Below are 17,832 nucleotides of genomic sequence, written 5' to 3'. Positions count from 1 at the left end.
AAAGGCATGGGTGAGGGTTTCAGCCGCAACCAAGTTGAGGCAGGGGCAGAATTGGACGATTTAATGGCAGCATATATAGACAGCCTTATTGATGACACAAATATGCTGGCAGAAGCTCATCTCAGGGTAAAATATGACAGCAAGGTTGCAAACCACCTGGTTCAGCCTCTGACAGTTGCCAGGGAGATGGATGGGTTTGGTAGCTAGGGAACGGAGATTGCAACAAGGGAAGACAATGGCTTTGGTTTTCCCAGTTTTAGATGGACGGTATCTCACCATCGATCTTTGGTAGATACATATTCTGTACAATTTGGTCAAATAGGAAGCCATCAGGAGTACTGGCTGGTAAAGGGCTATTAAGCTTAAGGGAACGGTCAGGTTCAGGGTGCTTGAATTGACGTAAGTAGACGTAACCATGGAATGATTCAAAATCATTCTACATTTTAATTTAACTCCCTCCAATTGTCAGAGTCAGAATACTTTACTTCCAATAAAATATATTAGGTGATATCTTCAGCATTTACTGTATTTGGCTTAACTACGCATTTTAAAAACTTATGTAAAAATTGTGAATGTATCTTCTAATTATTGCTGAAAAGAAAGACATGTTGTCGAAGCTTTTTCAACTTGTACTCATTAGGACAAATGCAAGAATACCAAATTTCAAACAATCACAACAATTTGTACTACAGGAGAAAAGGGTGATTCTCTCTCTACTTAAATTATATCCCGCTTTTCTATTCTTCCTGCCGAAGTGGGGAATCTCACATTTCCCCACATTATAATCCATCAGCCAAATTTTTGCCCGTTCACTTAACCCTTTTAAATCCTTCTGTAAACTGTGTGCTACTCACAACTTGCTACCCTACCTATCTGTGCCATCAGCATATTTAGCTACCATCATCCAAGTCATTAATATAGTTGAGGTGTCTGCACTGATTCCCCCCCACTGGTTGCAGTTTGCCAACCTAAAGAGGATCCATTTATTCTTCCAGTTAGCTAACCAATCCTCTATCCATGCTGATATGTTTCCCCTAACACCACAAGCTCTTATCTTGTGTAGTAACCTTTTATGTGGCACTTTATCAAATGCCTGTTGGAAATCCAAATCTACTGATTCCCAATTATCCACACTGCTTGTTACTTCCTCAAAGAGCTCTAATAAATTAGTCAAACACAATTTCCCTTTCACAAAACTATGTTGACTCTGCCCGATTGTATTACGATTTTCTAAATGTCTAGCTATTACCTCTTAATAATGGATTTCCCTATGACAGATGTTAGGCTAACTGGCCAATAGTTTCCTGCTTTCTGTCTTCTTCCTTTCTTGAGCAGAGGTGTCACATTTGTGATTTTCCAATCCACTAAGACCCTTCCAGAATCTAGGGAATTTTGGAAGATTACAGTCAATGCACCCACTATCTCTGCGACTACCTCTTTTGAGATCCTAGGATGCAGGGAACTGGTCAGCCTTTAATCCCATTAGTCTTCCTGTGACTTTTTCTCTAGTGATAGCTTTAAATTCCTCCCTGCCTTTTCTCTCCCTCGACTTTCAACTCATCTTGGGATTATTTTTGTGTCTTCTACAGTGAAGACTGATAGAAAATACCTACTTAGCACTTCTGCCATTTAATTCTCCAGTCTCACCCTCTAATGACCAACACTCACTTTAATTATTTTTTTCCTTTTTATATACCTGTAGAAGCTCCTAGACCAGGATTTCACCACCCCACTGCGGCGTGTCTCCCCCAGGCGGATGCGATGGGCCATTTAAATCTCCATTCTGTTCAGCGGGACCATAATATCCCGCCGTAAAATCTTGGCCCTACTGTTTTTAAATTTCTCACTAGCTTTTTTTCCATACTTTAATTTCGCCCTCCTTTGTTTTTTTTTAGTCTTTCTTTTCTGGTTTCTAAAATTTGACCAATTTTCTGACCTACCACTAATCTTTGCAGTTTTGTACATCTTTTCTTTCAATTTGATACCATTCTTAACTTCCTAAGCCACAGGTGGTGCATCCTTTGCATAGTCCTGCTTTCTCAATGGATACTTCTTTCTTCATGTATATGGTATAGCTACTGTTAAGGGCCCTATAAACTACTCCAACAAGTGACTTCTTTCCTTTGCTATTTCATATCTCCATCCAATTCTACCATCTTGCTCTTCTAAACCAAGATCATTTCTGACTGCTGTACTAAGCTCATTGTTTAATTACAGAGCTACCCCACCACATTTTCCTTTCTTCCTGTCCCTCAGAAATGTCAAATACCCTTGAATATTTAGATCCCAACCTTGGTCACCTTGCAACCACATCTCTCTAATTGCTCTCAGATCATACTTATTTAATTTTATTTGTGTTATCAATTCATCTATCATCATTATTAATTCTGTGTGCATTCAGATACAGAATCTTTAATTCTGTCTTTTTACTGTTCTTCCACACTTTTACGCTATCTGCTGCACCCTTCACTATGTTCACACTGTCCCTTCCTGTTACACTGGTTATCATTTCCCAAGTCACTATCCTGTTATCACTTTCTAAATCACTACCTGCTCTTCTTCTTTCTCTTCAACTTACCAAATCTACCCTCACATGGTCCCTCCCTCCATTATTTAAAGTCCCCTTTATGGCCCCAGTTATACCATTCTTCAGGACACTAGTCGAAGGGATGAAGGAAGAAGTGCAATTGGAGAGCGAATGTTCAAGAAAATATTGAAAAGATTAAGACATTAAAATAAATCATTTCAGCAAGTGAAGTAAATACAAGATTAATCAGAGCCAGTCCAACATCCAAGATAGGAAATAAGAACTGCATGGAATGAAAATATTGTACCTCAGAGAATTTAAGTAATAAAAACAAACAAATTGAAAATAAACAGGAATCAAATATGCTAACTACAAATTAATGCTCATACTCAATTTGGTTGTAATATTTTAATGAAGTTGTCAGTGTTTAAGGTTATTTAAGAACATTTAATGGTGGCAATTAATAATTGATCTTTTAGAAATTCTGGGTGCAGAGGTCCAAATCTTGAGGCCAGCTCTGCCCTTTAACGTTAAAAGTAGAACCAAGCCTTGTGTCTGTTTGGTTAAATGTAGAAATCTGAACTGTCCAAGAAGATCGGCAGATTTTCATACAACTGCTGGCAAGATTCCGTAAGGTCACCCAGTGACCCCACCGCCTCTCAACTCAGTGTCAAACACAGACACACACACATACACACACACACACACACACACACACACACACACACACACACACACACACTCTCTCAAAGTTTCATAGCATGACCCACTGTGACACCAACCACACAATATGGCCCAACTATAAACTACACTACTATTTTCAATGGCAACCATCCATATTATTTTTACCTTTGTCTGCATGCACCCCACCCCCCCCCAACCCCGCCCCATGGCTACTAATAAGCCAGAGTCTCAGTTTTACCTGGTGTGATTTGACTTTCACAGATGCACATTCAAAAATGCACTAAGAAAACATTTGCATCCCGTACAAATCTGTCTCCAGTTCACAGATCTGCCAAAAGTTCACAACTGAGCCAAAACCTCTGTCTCTTCCACTTCTGTCTTCCCTGCCCCATTGCTTTCCAAACCTCCATCCAGGTTTTGAGAGTCACAAACGTTGGTGAATATGATCAGTCTGGCTGGTTTAATATTTACTATGTACATCGAATTTAACTGGATGAAACTGTGCCTAGATGCACAAAATTGTGCAGAATGGGAGTTCAGCTCTTCGTACAGGAATTAAGTGAGTCAATTACAGAAATAACTTGTTCAGAGGGTTGAAAGCTAGTGACCCAGCCACACATGTTGTGCCAAGGAAGGTCATGGGGTAAAGGCGATGACCTCACTGTTGACAGGGAGGATATCACAGATTGTCCATCATGGCCAGGAGGTCATCCCCTTTACTGCAGCTGTGCCTGGGCTGCTCTTGGACATGGAACTCTCCCATTATTCGAGCTAACTCTTCATGCTGTTGCTGGTCCTGCAGAGAGAGACAACACATATCATCTAACCAACTGTCTTCTGTTTGTTATTAATAAATCAATTGATTGATTGGGTAAATACCTGTGTGTGTGGCATGGTATTATTTGGTTTACAGGGGGTTACAAGGGGAGGAGTTCCAGGTGAAAAAGTCATACCAAACATCATGTCAAGATCTGACACACAGTCTCTTAATTCATCAGGACCTGAATATCATCGGCCTTCGCAAAGCGAGTGGTTTGGGTCTGGAATGCACTGCCTGGAAGTTCAATTGAGACATTCAAGAGGATAATAGGTGATTATTTAATTAGAAACAATGTGCAGGATTACTGGAAAAAAGGCAGGAGAATGGACACTGGGCCCGAAGGCTGGACCCTGAGTCTGTTGCTGGGCCCTTCTCAGCAGAGTACAAGACAACTGACTTCACTGTTGATATAGGTCATAAACCAGCTGGGGTCCCTCTAGTGCCTCTGGACACTCTCTGGTGAGTGTGCATGGGCACAAGACAGGATTGGGCTTGTATGTAACGACCAACACCCTTTCACCAGGCATATGGTTGAATAGAATCATGTGCCCATTTAGCTGAATTAGCAAAGGGTTGCTGGTGCCCACAGGTATTAAAATCTTTGTTGATTCAGTGAGAAAGCTGGCAGGAAGAAGTGGGGAGAATCGCAGATGCATACATTCATTAAAAAGTAAGGTGTAGCTGCTGCAAATAGCGATCCAATGACATTCTGCTCACCTTAGAGACCTGTATGTTGATCACTTCATCCAAAAGGTCTGGAGGCCTTATGGCCGCTGCATGGCTATAAGACAAAGATAGGTCAAAATATAACTTGCTGTGGCTAAAACACTGCCTCATTCTATAGAATAGATCAAACTTCAACAAACAACTCTTCTCTGTTCACATAACATAGTAAGAAGCTGAGCTTCTGTTCCTGCTGTACTTGGTTAATGTTGTTGTGTTACAGTATGTTTCAGTATCTTATTGCCAATGTTTTATGGTCATACTGTGTTACTGCTGCCTCCACTGGACAAAGATCTGAAAGCCTGTTTTAAATTGAGGCCTTGATGTAGCATCATGGCAATCATCTCGGATTTCCCTCTCAAAGAGACACTGTGATCTCCCTGCATAGTGTAACACCAACACAACAATTCCTTTGTGTGTGGAGGATTAATACTTTCCAAGTTTTATTATTTCCTGCCCTAATTTTGGGTTAACCCATACTATGCATCATTTCCCAGTTGAGAATATGAACAGTAACACTGCTTCTGGGCCTCTGCAACACTTAAGGGTGCCAGTAGAAGGTGCAAGGCACCAGTTCAAGCTGACTCTCAGTTGTAAAATTCTTGCTGTAGGGATATATCAGAGGCATGGTGAGATGTGAAAAAAATTATTTTCATCGAAATTTACAGGAGTCATTTCTACAATTCATGCCTGTGAGTATGTGCACAGTGGGGTGTGTGCATTTGGGTATATGTGAGAGAAAGTATATGAATATGGATGTGTGCATGAAGGAGAGTGTGAGTGTGAGTACATGTTCATGGGTATGTGTGGGAGGGTGCATCTGAACGTACAAGGGTGTCTGGGGGAAGGGACATGTGAATGAATATGTGTGCATGCGTGCAGTTATAAACCTTGTTCCTGCAAAAGACACACAACTAGACAAACAGCAGTCAACTTACTCTTCCTCCTCATCTGTGCAAAACAGATTCAGCCGAAATCCTGGGTCAGTGCCCGTAGGCTTCTTGATCTCTAGACCGCCCATCAACAGTGCCAGCAGGTTCAGCTCCTCCTTAGCCAGTGGGTTGGGGGCCGCATTCTCCTGGAATGAAGGACAGGAGGTAATGAAATGTCAAAAAATAAAGCAAAACAAGCAAGAGAGTGATAGATTATCCCAAGGCATTTTATAAATATATTAAGGGCAAAAGGATAAACAAGAAAAGAGTAGGGCCCATTAGGGATCAAAGAGCAATCTGTGCGTGGAGCCGGAGGACATTGGTGAGGTTTCGAATGATTACTTTTCATCTGTATTCACTGTGGAGAAGGATGATGTAGGTGCAGAAATCAGGGAGGGGGACTGTGATATACTAGAAAGTTGCATTGGAATGGAGGAGGTATTAACGGTTTTAGCGGGCTTAAAAGTGGATAAATCCCCAGGCCCACATAAGATGTATCCCAAGCTGCTATGTGAATGAGGCAAGGGAGGAGATTTCAGGGGCTCTGACACTCATTTTCAAATCCTCTCTGGCCACAGGAAAGGTGCCAGAGATCTGGTGGACAGCGAATGTGGTACCATTATTCAAGAAGGTAGTAGGAATAAACCAGGTAACAATAGGCCAGTGAGTTTAACATCAGTGGTAGGGAAACTATTGGAACAAATTCTGAGGGACAGGGTTAATCTCCACTTGGAGAGGCAGGGAATAATCAGGGATAAAAACAAAAAAACTGCGGATGCTGGAAATCCGAAACAAAAACAGAATTACCTGGAAAAACTCAGCAGGTCTGGCAGCATCGGCGGAGAAGAAAAGAGTTGACGTTTCGAGTCCTCATGACCCTTCGACAGAACTTGCGTTCGAGTCCAAGAAAGAGTTGAAATATAAGCTGGTTTAAGGTGATAGTCAGCATGGCTTTGTCAGAGGGATACCATATCTAACAAATTTGATTTAATTTTTCGAGGTGGTGACTAGTTGTGTAGATGAGGGTAGTGCAGTTGATGTAGTCTGCATGGACTTCGGTAAGGCTTTTGACAAGGTTCTACATGGGAGAATGTCAAGAAGGTAAGAGCCCATGGGATCCAGGGCAATTTGGCAAATTGAATCCAAAATTGGCTTAGTGGCAGGAGACAGAGGGTGATGGTCGAAGATTGTTTTTGCGATTGGAAGCCTATGATGATTGGTGCTGGGATCCTTGCTGTTTGTAGTGTACTTTGATGATTTAGACATGAATATAGGAGGTATGATCAGTAAGTTCGCAGATGACACGAAAATTGGTGGTGTCGTAAATAATGAGGAGGAAAGCCTTAGATTACAGGACGAAACAGATGGGCTGGTGAGATGAGCAGAGAAGTGGCAAATGGAAGTTAAACCTGAGAAGTGTGAGGTGGTGCATTTTGGGAGGACTAACACAGCAAGGGAATACACAATGAATGGTAGGACCCTAGGAAGTACAGAGGAATAGAGGGACCTTAGTGTACATGTCTACAGGATGTTTAGATCCTTGAAGGCAGCAGCACAGGTAGATAAGGTGCTTAAGAAGGCATATGGGATACTTGCCTTTATTAGCTGAGGCATAGGATATAAGAGCAAGGAGGTTATGTTGGAGCTGTATAAAACGCTAGTTCAGCCACAGCTGGAGTACTTTGTGCAGTTCTTGTCACCACTCCATAGGAAGGATGTGATTGCATCGGAGAGGATGCGGAGGAGATTCACCAGGATGTTGCCTGGGCTGGAGCGTTTCAGCTATGGAGAGACTGGATAAGCTAGGGTCGTTTTCCTCAGAGCAGAGAAGGCTGAAGGGGGGGAAATAATAGAGGTATAGAAAATTATGAGGGGCACAAATAGGGTAGGAAGAAACCTTTCCCCTTAGCAGAGGTGTCAATAACCAGGGGGCATAAATTTAAGGTAAGGGGTAGGAGATTTAGAGGCAATTTAAGGAAAACATTTTTCGTTCAGAGGGTGGTTGGAATCTGAAACACACTGCCTGAGGGGCTGGTAGAGGCAGGAGCCCTCACAACACTTAGGAAGTATTTAGTTGAGCACTTGAAATGCCAGAGCATACAGGGCTACAGGCCAAGTGCTGGAAAATGGGATTAATGGCTGGCGTGACCATGATGGGCCAAAAGGCCTGTTTCTTTGCTGTATAACTCCATGACTCTATGACTGATTATAGGTAAAAATCTGACACAGAGTAAACTGTCATGACAGCATCAGTATCTAACTGTCAAGCCAAAGTGCCAATGTTAAATGGACTGATTTGGACTGATTTTGGATTCACAGCAGAGGGATCATCTGGTACTCATTAGTAACAGGATTCTAAACGGGGATGTAGTGGAATAAATCCAAACATTGGCAAAGAGAGAAAAAAGAACAAAGTTTTTAGTGCCTTTTATGACCTCACGGCTCCCAAAGCCAAGTAAGTACTTTCAAAATGTAGTGAACATTTGTTATAACTTTAAATATATGTTTACTTTAAGCATATTTCTGTCAACTTAAAACAAGTAAAGAATAGGTTAATGCTATAAGTTTTTCTTTTCTGGTAAAGGGTTTGTTTTTCTAGAAACAAAACTGATGGGATGATGGAATCAACATCCTGGGGGTTACCATTGACCAGAAAATGAACCGGACCAGCCATATAAATACTGTGGCTACAAGAGCAGGTCAGAGATTGGAAATTCTGCAGTGAGTAACTCATCTCCTGACTCTCCAAAGCCTGTCCACCATCTACAAGGCTCAAGTCAGGAGTGTGATGGAATACTCTCCATTTGCCTGGATGAGTGCAGCTCCGACAACACTCAAGAAGATCAACACCGTCCAAGCAGCCCGCTTGACTGGCACCTCATCCACCACCTTAAACGTTCACTCCCTCCACTACTGATGCACAGTGTACTGCAGCAACTCATCAAGGCTCCTTTGGAGCACCTTCTAAACCCATGACCTTTACCACCTAAGAGGACAAAGACAACAGATGCACGGGAACACCATCGCCCGAAAATTCCCCTCCAAGCCACACACCATCCGGACGTGGAACTATGTTGCCGTTCCTTCACTGCCGTTGGGTCAAAATCCTGGAACTCCTTTCCTAACATCACTGAGGGTTACCTACATGGACTACAGCAGTCAAAAAGGCAGCTCACCACCACTCTCTCAAGGGCAACTAGGTTGGGCAATAAATGCTGGCCTAGCCAGTGACACCCACACCCTGTGAGAAAATTTTTAAAAAGGTGATAACAGCTGTAGCTAGCCCAAGAAGAGGTGATGGTCAGATGAGGTTTCTGCAATCGTGGAAGGACAACTGGGTAGATAATTAAAACAAATAACCATATTACAAAAGTGTTACAAGTGTTCGGCTCTTCACTTAACCTTACTTAGTTCAGATGTTTGTGAAATGCGTAAGTTAATTAGTGTGTAGAAGTAGAATAAGCTCCCTCCCCCATCCCCACCCCCTTTCTGTTTCCCCCTTCCCTTTTTTTTCCAATAAATTATAAAGATTTTTCTTTTCCCACCTATTTCCATTATATAAATAAATAAAAAAAAAAACCCACTAGAGCTATACCTTGAGTGCCCTACCATCCATTCTTAATTAGCACATTCGTTTAGATATCACCAAATTTAATTTTAACACCTATGTGATCTATTGTACTATTGTCGTTGACATCTTTTGATGATCTGCTTCTATCACTGCTTGTTTGTCCCTACAACCACACCCCCCCCCCACCTCTTTGTCTCTCTATCTCTCCGCCCCCCCCACACACACACCTTAAACCAGCTTATATTTCAACTCTTTCTTGGACTCGAACGCAAGTTCTGTCGAAGGGTCATGAGGACTCGAAACGTCAACTCTTTTCTTCTCCGCCGATGCTGCCAGACCTGCTGAGTTTTTCCAGGTAATTCTGTTTTTGTTTTAGAATATGAGTTACTTTAATGAACAACACTATAGTTCAACAGTCTGATAAGAAATAAGAACAGCTTGTTAACAGGCCTTATGAAGATCATTGGGCATATATAAATGGTGATGGGGCAGATATGAATAAATGAAGTTCCTGAGAATTAGTTTGGCAGTCAAAAATGGAATGTCCCTGGGAAGGTGCAATAAAGTAAATTCTTATAGGGCAATAAGATTTGTCAATAATCAATCTGTGTCTAGCTCTGAAAAAAAAGGTAAAGAGACTTTGGGAGACCTGTTACAATTATGAGGTTGACAGGATTATGATGTTTGGAACTGTTGTCTTTGAATTTAGAGTAAATGGAAGGGGATCTTGTAACCTGTTCTGGAGTCTGCCTGACAGTAAGCCTGGGTGGTTAAACTGTTGGAGATCAAAGGAAGGCTTAGGTTGTTTTACTGAGAAGAAGGTGCAAGGTACTTACACTTGGAGACAATGGCAGCAGTTTCTGAGTTTATAATGAGTTGACCCTGGATCTCTGGAAGTCCCAGAAAGGTATTGTTGGAATCGGGTTGTAAATAGTGGTTCTATTACATATCCATTTATTTCTAAGTTGCTAGCTTTTTTTATTCATTCACAGGATGTGGGCTTCGTTGGCAGGGCCAACATTTATTGCTATCCCTAATTTATTGCATATCCCTAATTGCCCCTGAGAAGGTGATGGTGAGCTGCCTTCTTGAACCGCTGCAGTCCATGTGGTGTAGGTACACCCACAGTGCTGTTCCAGGATTTTGACCCAGCGATAGTGAGGGAACAGCAATATATTTTCAAGTCAGGATGGCGAATGACTTGGAACTTCCAGGTATTGGTGTTCCCATATGTCTACTGCTCTTGTCCTTCTAGATGGTAGTGGTCGTGGGTTTGGAAGGTGCTGAATAAGGAACCTTGGTGAATTGGAATCAATGATAGCTAATGAGCAATTCTACCTGGATGCAAGGTTAATGTGCTTCATATTGCCACAAGGTAGAGGGGAGGGAAAGCCATTTTTGAGATCAGATTACAGGCCTCCCTCCAAATCAAATATCATAAACAGACAGCAGTTTGTTTTGGGGTAGACTGCAGCCATCTGAGAGATAGAGGCAGCCAGTCCTGCATTTGAAGCAGAGAAGAGGCTGAATCTATTGTTCATCAGTCAATGTGTGTGGGAGCTCACAGTCAGATTGAAGGCGCCGAGTTTGTGGGGACTTACAGGAGGCTGGAAGATTCGCCTAGCTTGGGTTAGAGGAAAGCAGTCTCCAGTCCAACTCTCATAGCAAAAGTCAGTTCTAGGATTAGAAGTTATATGGCTGGCAATGTAAAAAGGAAGCAACCCGTCAGAAGCTGGGAGCAATTGTGGACTGTTTGCTATAAGGATTGTAATTCTGTGGAGAGTACAATGTGCGGTAAGTATAAAAGGGGAATGTTCCTCTGTGTAGTTTAAAGTATAAGTTGCTTACAATAAGAAAAAAGTGCTTAGTCAGTAGTGCTTTTAATCATTTGTAACAACACAAAACTTGATGCTATTCTTTTAGCTAGTAATTGGAAGTTCGAACCTGTAGCTGTTTTCCTTGGAGAAGGTTGAAAGCGTATTTAATAGAGGTATTCAAAATCATGAGGGCTCTGGATAGAATAGATAAGAAGAAACCTCCCATTGATGGGAGCATTGAGAACCAGAGGACACTGATGTAAGGTGATTGGCAAAACAAGCAATGGTAACATGAGAAAAAACTTTTCCACGGAGCATGTGGTTACTATCTGGAATGCAGTCCTGAGAGTGTAGTTGTGACAGATTCAATAGTGGCTTTCAAAAAAGAATTGGGTCATTATCCAAAGAGAAAATATTTGCAGGGAAAAATGCAGGGCAGTGGCACTAGTTGCATTGTTCTTGCAGAGAGCTGACATGGGCCCAATGGGCTGAATGGCCCCCTTGTGCTGTAACCATTCTATGATTCTACAACATGCCAATAATTTAGAATTAGCAGCACTCCCGCAAATGAATATGGAATATTATTGCATGAGGTGATCTACAGGTGTGGAGTATTAGCCCAAGTTGATAGTGATTAGGGATCACATTTTAGTTGCTAGATTTTTACCAAACTATAACCGATAACAAGTATTTAACACAAATTCCACATTTCTCACCACCCAAAGTGATTTGGAGTGGAAAGAGGAAACTAAACTCTATAAAACTATGGTAAACAAGTTATGTGCCGATCACCCCACTCATGGGTGAGAGAAAGAATGAGTGAGTGGTAAAGAATAACAATGAGACATGGATCGAGGGAAAATCTTGTCTTGTCCCTTTCAATTATTCTACTGTCAAAATTCCAAATTGCCTTCTCTGCTATGTGATAGTTCTCCTGCTCTGGAAGGTACTACAATTAGTTCAATTTTTTTGCACATTTGAATGCTTTACATGCAGGGAGACTGAGGTCTCAGAAAATTCAAAGAGCTCTGAGGCATCATATGAGGCCTTTTGGGACAGAATTTAATTCAGGAGATTCGGTGAATTAAAAAAGGGAAGGCCACGGAATGGAAAGACCTTGGTAAGGTAACAGACCATGATGGTAAGACAGTATTTATCAAACCATTAAGGTTCATTCCTCATGATTAATTAATTAAAATTAGTTGTCAGACTCTGAGCAGCTGATAGTAAATAAGGCACCTTGTATCTCGAGTGTTCATATGTTTTGTGATAAAGTTCCTGAGGAGCAGAATACAGTGGGTTAAGGGGATGGATAGTGGTCAAAAGAGTGATCATGACACACAGGACAGAACTATCCCATCCAAAGGCCAATTATCCTGAGTGGGTACTTGGGTGACATATATTCCATAAATGGAGGGATGCAACAATTATGGGATATGCAGAAAAGCTACTGATAGGTTTAAATAATGGTTGAATGTTCAGGATGATGGCCAGGAAGCGAGGTCCATGGACTGGCAGAATAGGATAAAAGAGTGAAGAGTAAGAAAGCACAGTGCATGTATTGATAGAGACCAGAAGTGATTCCAGCATCAAAAAATGATCACAGACCGGAGAAAGATCCTCTGGTCATGCAAGAGGCTGATCTTACAATAGTCGCCCTACTAGGCATAAAAGTAGAGGCTGTAGTTTGAATAGATTACACAATTAAATAAAGGCCATTGAACAGACTCGTAACAAAACTGGAAACAGAAGTTCTCATGACTGTGAAGTTTTGGTGGCTGCCAATAAACTTGAGGATTAACTAATGAGAGGCAAAAGAAATGGAGTCACATAGTTGGAGAGAGTTTGGAGTTTATTCTGAGGTATCAGATAAGGGGCAACCCGATTTGCCATAGATGCATTTTTACTGGAAAAGTCCTTATAAGGGATTAATAAGGCTGAAGTGAGACTAGTGGTTGGGGTTCTGAGCAGTGACATAGATGTTAGAGAAAAGTAACACTTTTGGCCACATATTCATGGGAGTGTACATTAAAAGCTATGTTTCGGCAGGGTAAGAGAGAAAGGTGTCTCTGAAAATGCCCAAAAAGGCAGCAGATGTAGAAGTAAAACTAAGGAAACCAAATAAATGTGTCAATGGCCTGAACCGCTGTTTCTAGGGTGTGATATCATTCATCCTATTTTCAGAACATATCTGATTATGTTCAACTAAAAGCAGATCACACAATGTTTCATTGGTATCTAAAGAGAAAAGGTTCAGGCATCTTCAATGATGCATGTTGTGGGGTGGTCCAGTGGAGTTAGAAATGTATTATTAAATAAGATTATAGTAAAATTTAAAATTGGGAATCAGGGCTTGGGAAGCTTTTAAGTATGTTGGTTTAGATTTAGATATTGAGCAGAGTAAGTCTGGAATAACAATAAATCAAAAATCCTATTTCGAGAGCATTACTGCCATCCCTGATAATCGTGGAATCACGAAAGATCATGCCATATCTAAAGGAACAAACAGAATAATTGCAAAGCTTGATTGGTCAGGTTGAATTGGTTAACTCAGACTAGACCATATGCTAGTTTTGATGTATTGGCATTAAGTACTGTGATGAAACACACTAAAGTAGAGAATGATTTAAGGGCAAATAAAATATTCTTTAAAAATTAAAATAATTTAAAAAAATTAAATCTGGAGAAATACATACTTGAATTTGTGTACTTAGATAATCCAAAGAACATGAAACTATGCTTCACGTACTATTCTTCCTGATAGCTATTCAGATGCAGCTGATTTCACAATGGCCCAGGTCTTCCAGTCAGTATCATAGAGTCCGACACTGACTGCGATTTAATCAGCCCACTTACCATTTACGCTGGAACTTTTTGCACGTTCTGGTGTCAGCTCCAGCATGGATGCAGGGATGAACACTTGACAGGCAAATTGTTGAGCGTAATTCCAGCGCAGCCACGCCCCCCTTTGTGATCTCTCCATTGAGTAAAATATACTTCCTTGATAAACAGATCCGAAAATCTGGGAGGAATACTTTTCATCAAGGTCCTCTCCTTCATGGAGTGAAAAATCCTAGACTAACACCTCAATTCAATACAGAGGGAGTGCTGTTTTGTTGGATGCGTCTTTTAGACGAGATGTTAAATTGAAGCCAGTATTGATTGATTTACTTTTGTTGTTATCCAAGGTGACGCAGGCTGATTCTTCTGCAATCTTTATAAATACAAGTTTCTTTTCATAAAGATTTACTGTCTAAACTTTTCCCTTTCTTTCTGAAAGCAACTTCCCATTCGTTGTTCTCTATTGTCTCTATTACTTACCCTCTTTCTCTTTTCACCAAATCATACCTTGGTCTGTGCCCCTACTCCTCTGGTACCTTCTCCTCCTTTAAGGATCTCATCATGTTCTACCTTTCTCAGTGATTTGGTGTCAAATATTGTCTGTTAACCCTCCTGTGAAGCATCTTGAGACATTTTACTATGTTAAAGGTATTCTATAAATTCAAGTTGTCATTGTTGTTGTTTAACCTCTGAGGGGACTAGGGCCTCACCGTGTATTTTTTTAATATAAAATATATAAAGATATCCTCATGGCTATATCTAAAATTTTAAAAACTGGACAAAGATCTTTTAAAATGGCTGAAGCTATGTCTGTCTGTGACACTCAAACAAAACTACTACGGCAATATCAAAGAAACTTGTACCTTGTTATCTCTGAAGACACAAAAACAATGCGCCACCTCCCCCCCCCACCCACAACCCCCCCACCCCCATGGGCTCCAAAGACCAAATTCAAAGAGAGCTATACAAAGGCCACCTGCATTTCATAATCCAGGTTGGTCAACTGGAGTCTACTCATCTGCTTGGACAGTGCGCCCCGTAACCTTCCTTTCAATTCTTAGTAGTTGGGACATTTAATAATCTCAGGAACCCAGACCAGGGATATGCAACCCTTGTCAAAGACAAAGGGGAGAGGTGGGAGTCATGTGACATGGACCTTTTGAGCCTGTTCCATTATTCAATAAGATCATGGCTGACTTGGTTGTGGTCTCAGCTCCACTTTCCTCTCTGCCCTCATAACCCTCGACTCCCTTGTCTAACAAAAATCTAACTCAGTCTTGAATAAATTTAATGGCTCAACCTCCACTACCTTCTGGGGAAGAGAACTCCACACTCTAATCACCCTCAGAGAAAAAAAATTCTCCTCATCTCTGTCTTAAACTTATTCTTAAACTATGCCCTGAATTCTAGTTTCCCCCACAAGAGGAATTTATAGAATACCTTTAACATAGTAAAATGTCTCAAGATGCTTCACAGGAGGGTTAACAGACAATATTTGACACCAAATCACTGAGAAAGGTAGAACATGATGAGATCCTTAAAGGAGGAGAAGGTACCAGAGGAGTAGGGGGACAGACCAAGGTATGATTTGGTGAAAAGAGAAAGAGGGTAAGTAATAGAGATAGGAAGAGAAATCACTTCAACATTGATGCATTATTAATCTCACTGCCTACTGTGCCATGGTGCCTGTGCTTCAGGTACCACTGCTAGTTTGTTTGTCAGCCTTGAAGGCATGACAGCCACTCATATTGCACCTCCCAGTATCCACCCTATCCAGCCCCCTTAAGATCTTAGCAGGTCTGACATCATCTGTGGAGAGAAAAACAAAGTTGACGTTTTGAGTCCATATGACCATTCTTCGAAGTATAAATCTTCTTCAGAGCACATATTGAGTCATACTCGAAACATCAACTCTGTTTTTCTCTCCACAGAATTTTTTCCCACCTATTTCTATTATTATTATTATAAAAATTTATTTCCATTCATTGTTTTATCCCCACCTTTTAGCCTATTTCGATCCCCTCCCCCACTCCACCCCCACTAGGGCCATCTGTCACTTGCTCATCCTGCTTTCTACTCTTAATGTCATCACTAGCACATCCTTTAACCAGTATCACCACCATCAACACTGCTTCGACCTTTTGTTTATGACATCTTTTGCAATCTCTCCTTTGCCTCCACCTATCACTGGCCTTCTATCCAGCTTCACCTGTTCCAACCCCCTTAAACAGTATATATTTCACCACAGTTCTACTTCTCTTTAGTTCTGAAGAAGAATCATATGGATTTGAAACGTTAACTCTGTCTTTCTCTCCACAGATGCTGTCAGACCTGCTTGGTTTTTCCAGCATTTTGTTTTTGTTTCAGATTTCCAGCATCCACAGTATTTTGCTTTTATTCCATCAAGATCTTATATGTTTCAATAGATCACCTCTCATTTTTCTAAACTCCAATGGATATAGGCCCATTATGCTCAACCTTTCTTCATAAAAGATGCTCTTCATCCCAGGAATGAGTTAAGTGAATCTTCTCTGAACTGCTTCTAAAGCAATTATATACTTTTCAAAGAAAGAGACCAAAATTGTACACAGTATTCCAGATGTGGTCTCACTGAAGCCCTGTACAGCTGCAGTAAAACTTCCCCACTTTTACATTCCATTCCCCTTGCAATAAACACAACATTCCATTTGTCTTCCTAATCACTCACTATATCTGCATACTAACTTCGTGTGATTCATGTACCAGGACACCCAGAACCCTCTGAACTATGTTCTGCAATCTTTCCCCATTTAAGTTGAACACTGCTTTTCTATTCTTTCTGCCAAAATGGACAAGTTCACACTTACCCATGTTATACTGACATAACAATATAATTTAGTTTGGGTTTGTGAGAAAGAAATGAAAAGAAAATGGGAATAGCCAATAAAAGTTAGAGGAAACTAGAAACAGCAATGACCACTGTGTGCTGGAAAGAGCACTGACCTTTGTGTGTGCAGCCGAGCTCTTTAATGTCCCTGACATGTGTGTTTCCACAGGCCGTGAAACACTGTACCTGTGACCGTTGAGAAAATGCATAAGTTTTAGTAAAAAGGCACAAAACACAACATCAATAATAATAATAAAAAAACAGTCTGGTGTCTTTGGGGCAAATCTTCAGAAGCAAAACTTATTTAGTGAGTGGGCACCACTGGCAGTTCCCTGAAACAATGATCACAAAAGCACAATCCTCCGCAGCCACTGACTAAAGTGCAGGTAAAGCATTGCTTATTCTGTCTTTGTTGTTTTCTTGAATATGTAGGAATCAGTAACACATGATATGAAATAATTGTTCTATTAGTAGCACAAACGGGTCCTATTATTAACTACATTAATAGCAATAGGTGTGGGAGCCTGCCATCAATTTCATCCCATTTATTCTCTTAGTACATGCATGACATTTTTAGAGGTGTCATTTTTGCATGTGTTGGTTTGAAGAATGAACACTCACAAAATCATGAACTGATTCATGTTAGTAAACAGAACTGTAATGACAATAGAACTTTATACATGGCATTTCTCTCACCATCACTGCTTTCAGAATCTAAAGGCCAAACAATAGTGGCCTTGTTAAACAAGCTACCTTGTGTGTTTTCCCCTTTTTTCTGAATTCATGCTTTCGGCTATGGTACTACTCTTCCACAAAAGTCTGGATGTCCTACAGAAACCAGTTAAGTGGTCACTTCATGTGTGAGTCTGGGCAGCAGCAAGAGTTGGCAGGTCATGAGGGGCATCACAGCTAAGTCAACCAATACACTTTCCTGAAGAGGCATTATCAGGAGTGAAAACCCTGGCTGGGTTCTCCCCTCTCTGATTGTGGTCAATTATAAAATTCCAATTTAGATATAAACTGACTCAGCATACATACAGATGGAGTCAGG

At 41.0% G+C, this 17,832-nt stretch overlaps 1 protein-coding gene across 3 annotated transcripts in view; it reads right to left on the bottom strand.

Annotated features, from left to right (window-relative positions):
* Positions 1-3,418: 3,418 nt before the first annotated feature.
* The window catches only part of oscp1b (organic solute carrier partner 1b), a 70,614-nt gene continuing 56,200 nt past the window's right edge, over positions 3,419-17,832 (bottom strand). For 2 of the 3 annotated variants that reach the window (XM_041213074.1, XM_041213075.1), the window contains exons 7-10: positions 16,898-16,967; positions 5,693-5,832; positions 4,749-4,812; positions 3,419-4,007 (exon numbers count right to left, since the gene is read on the bottom strand). In XM_041213074.1, coding sequence (XP_041069008.1) covers positions 3,891-4,007; positions 4,749-4,812; positions 5,693-5,832; positions 16,898-16,967 — 391 coding nt within the window. In that variant the 3' untranslated portion in view covers positions 3,419-3,890. Of the gene's footprint in view, positions 4,008-4,090; positions 4,266-4,748; positions 4,813-5,692; positions 5,833-16,897; positions 16,968-17,832 lie in introns of all 3 variants that reach the window. The other variant, XR_005946041.1, reaches the window with a different exon arrangement.

Source organism: Carcharodon carcharias, chromosome 19 (genome assembly GCF_017639515.1).
Source record: "Carcharodon carcharias isolate sCarCar2 chromosome 19, sCarCar2.pri, whole genome shotgun sequence".
Lineage (NCBI taxonomy): Eukaryota > Metazoa > Chordata > Chondrichthyes > Lamniformes > Lamnidae > Carcharodon > Carcharodon carcharias.
This window is presented reverse-complemented; position numbering and strand designations above follow the sequence as displayed.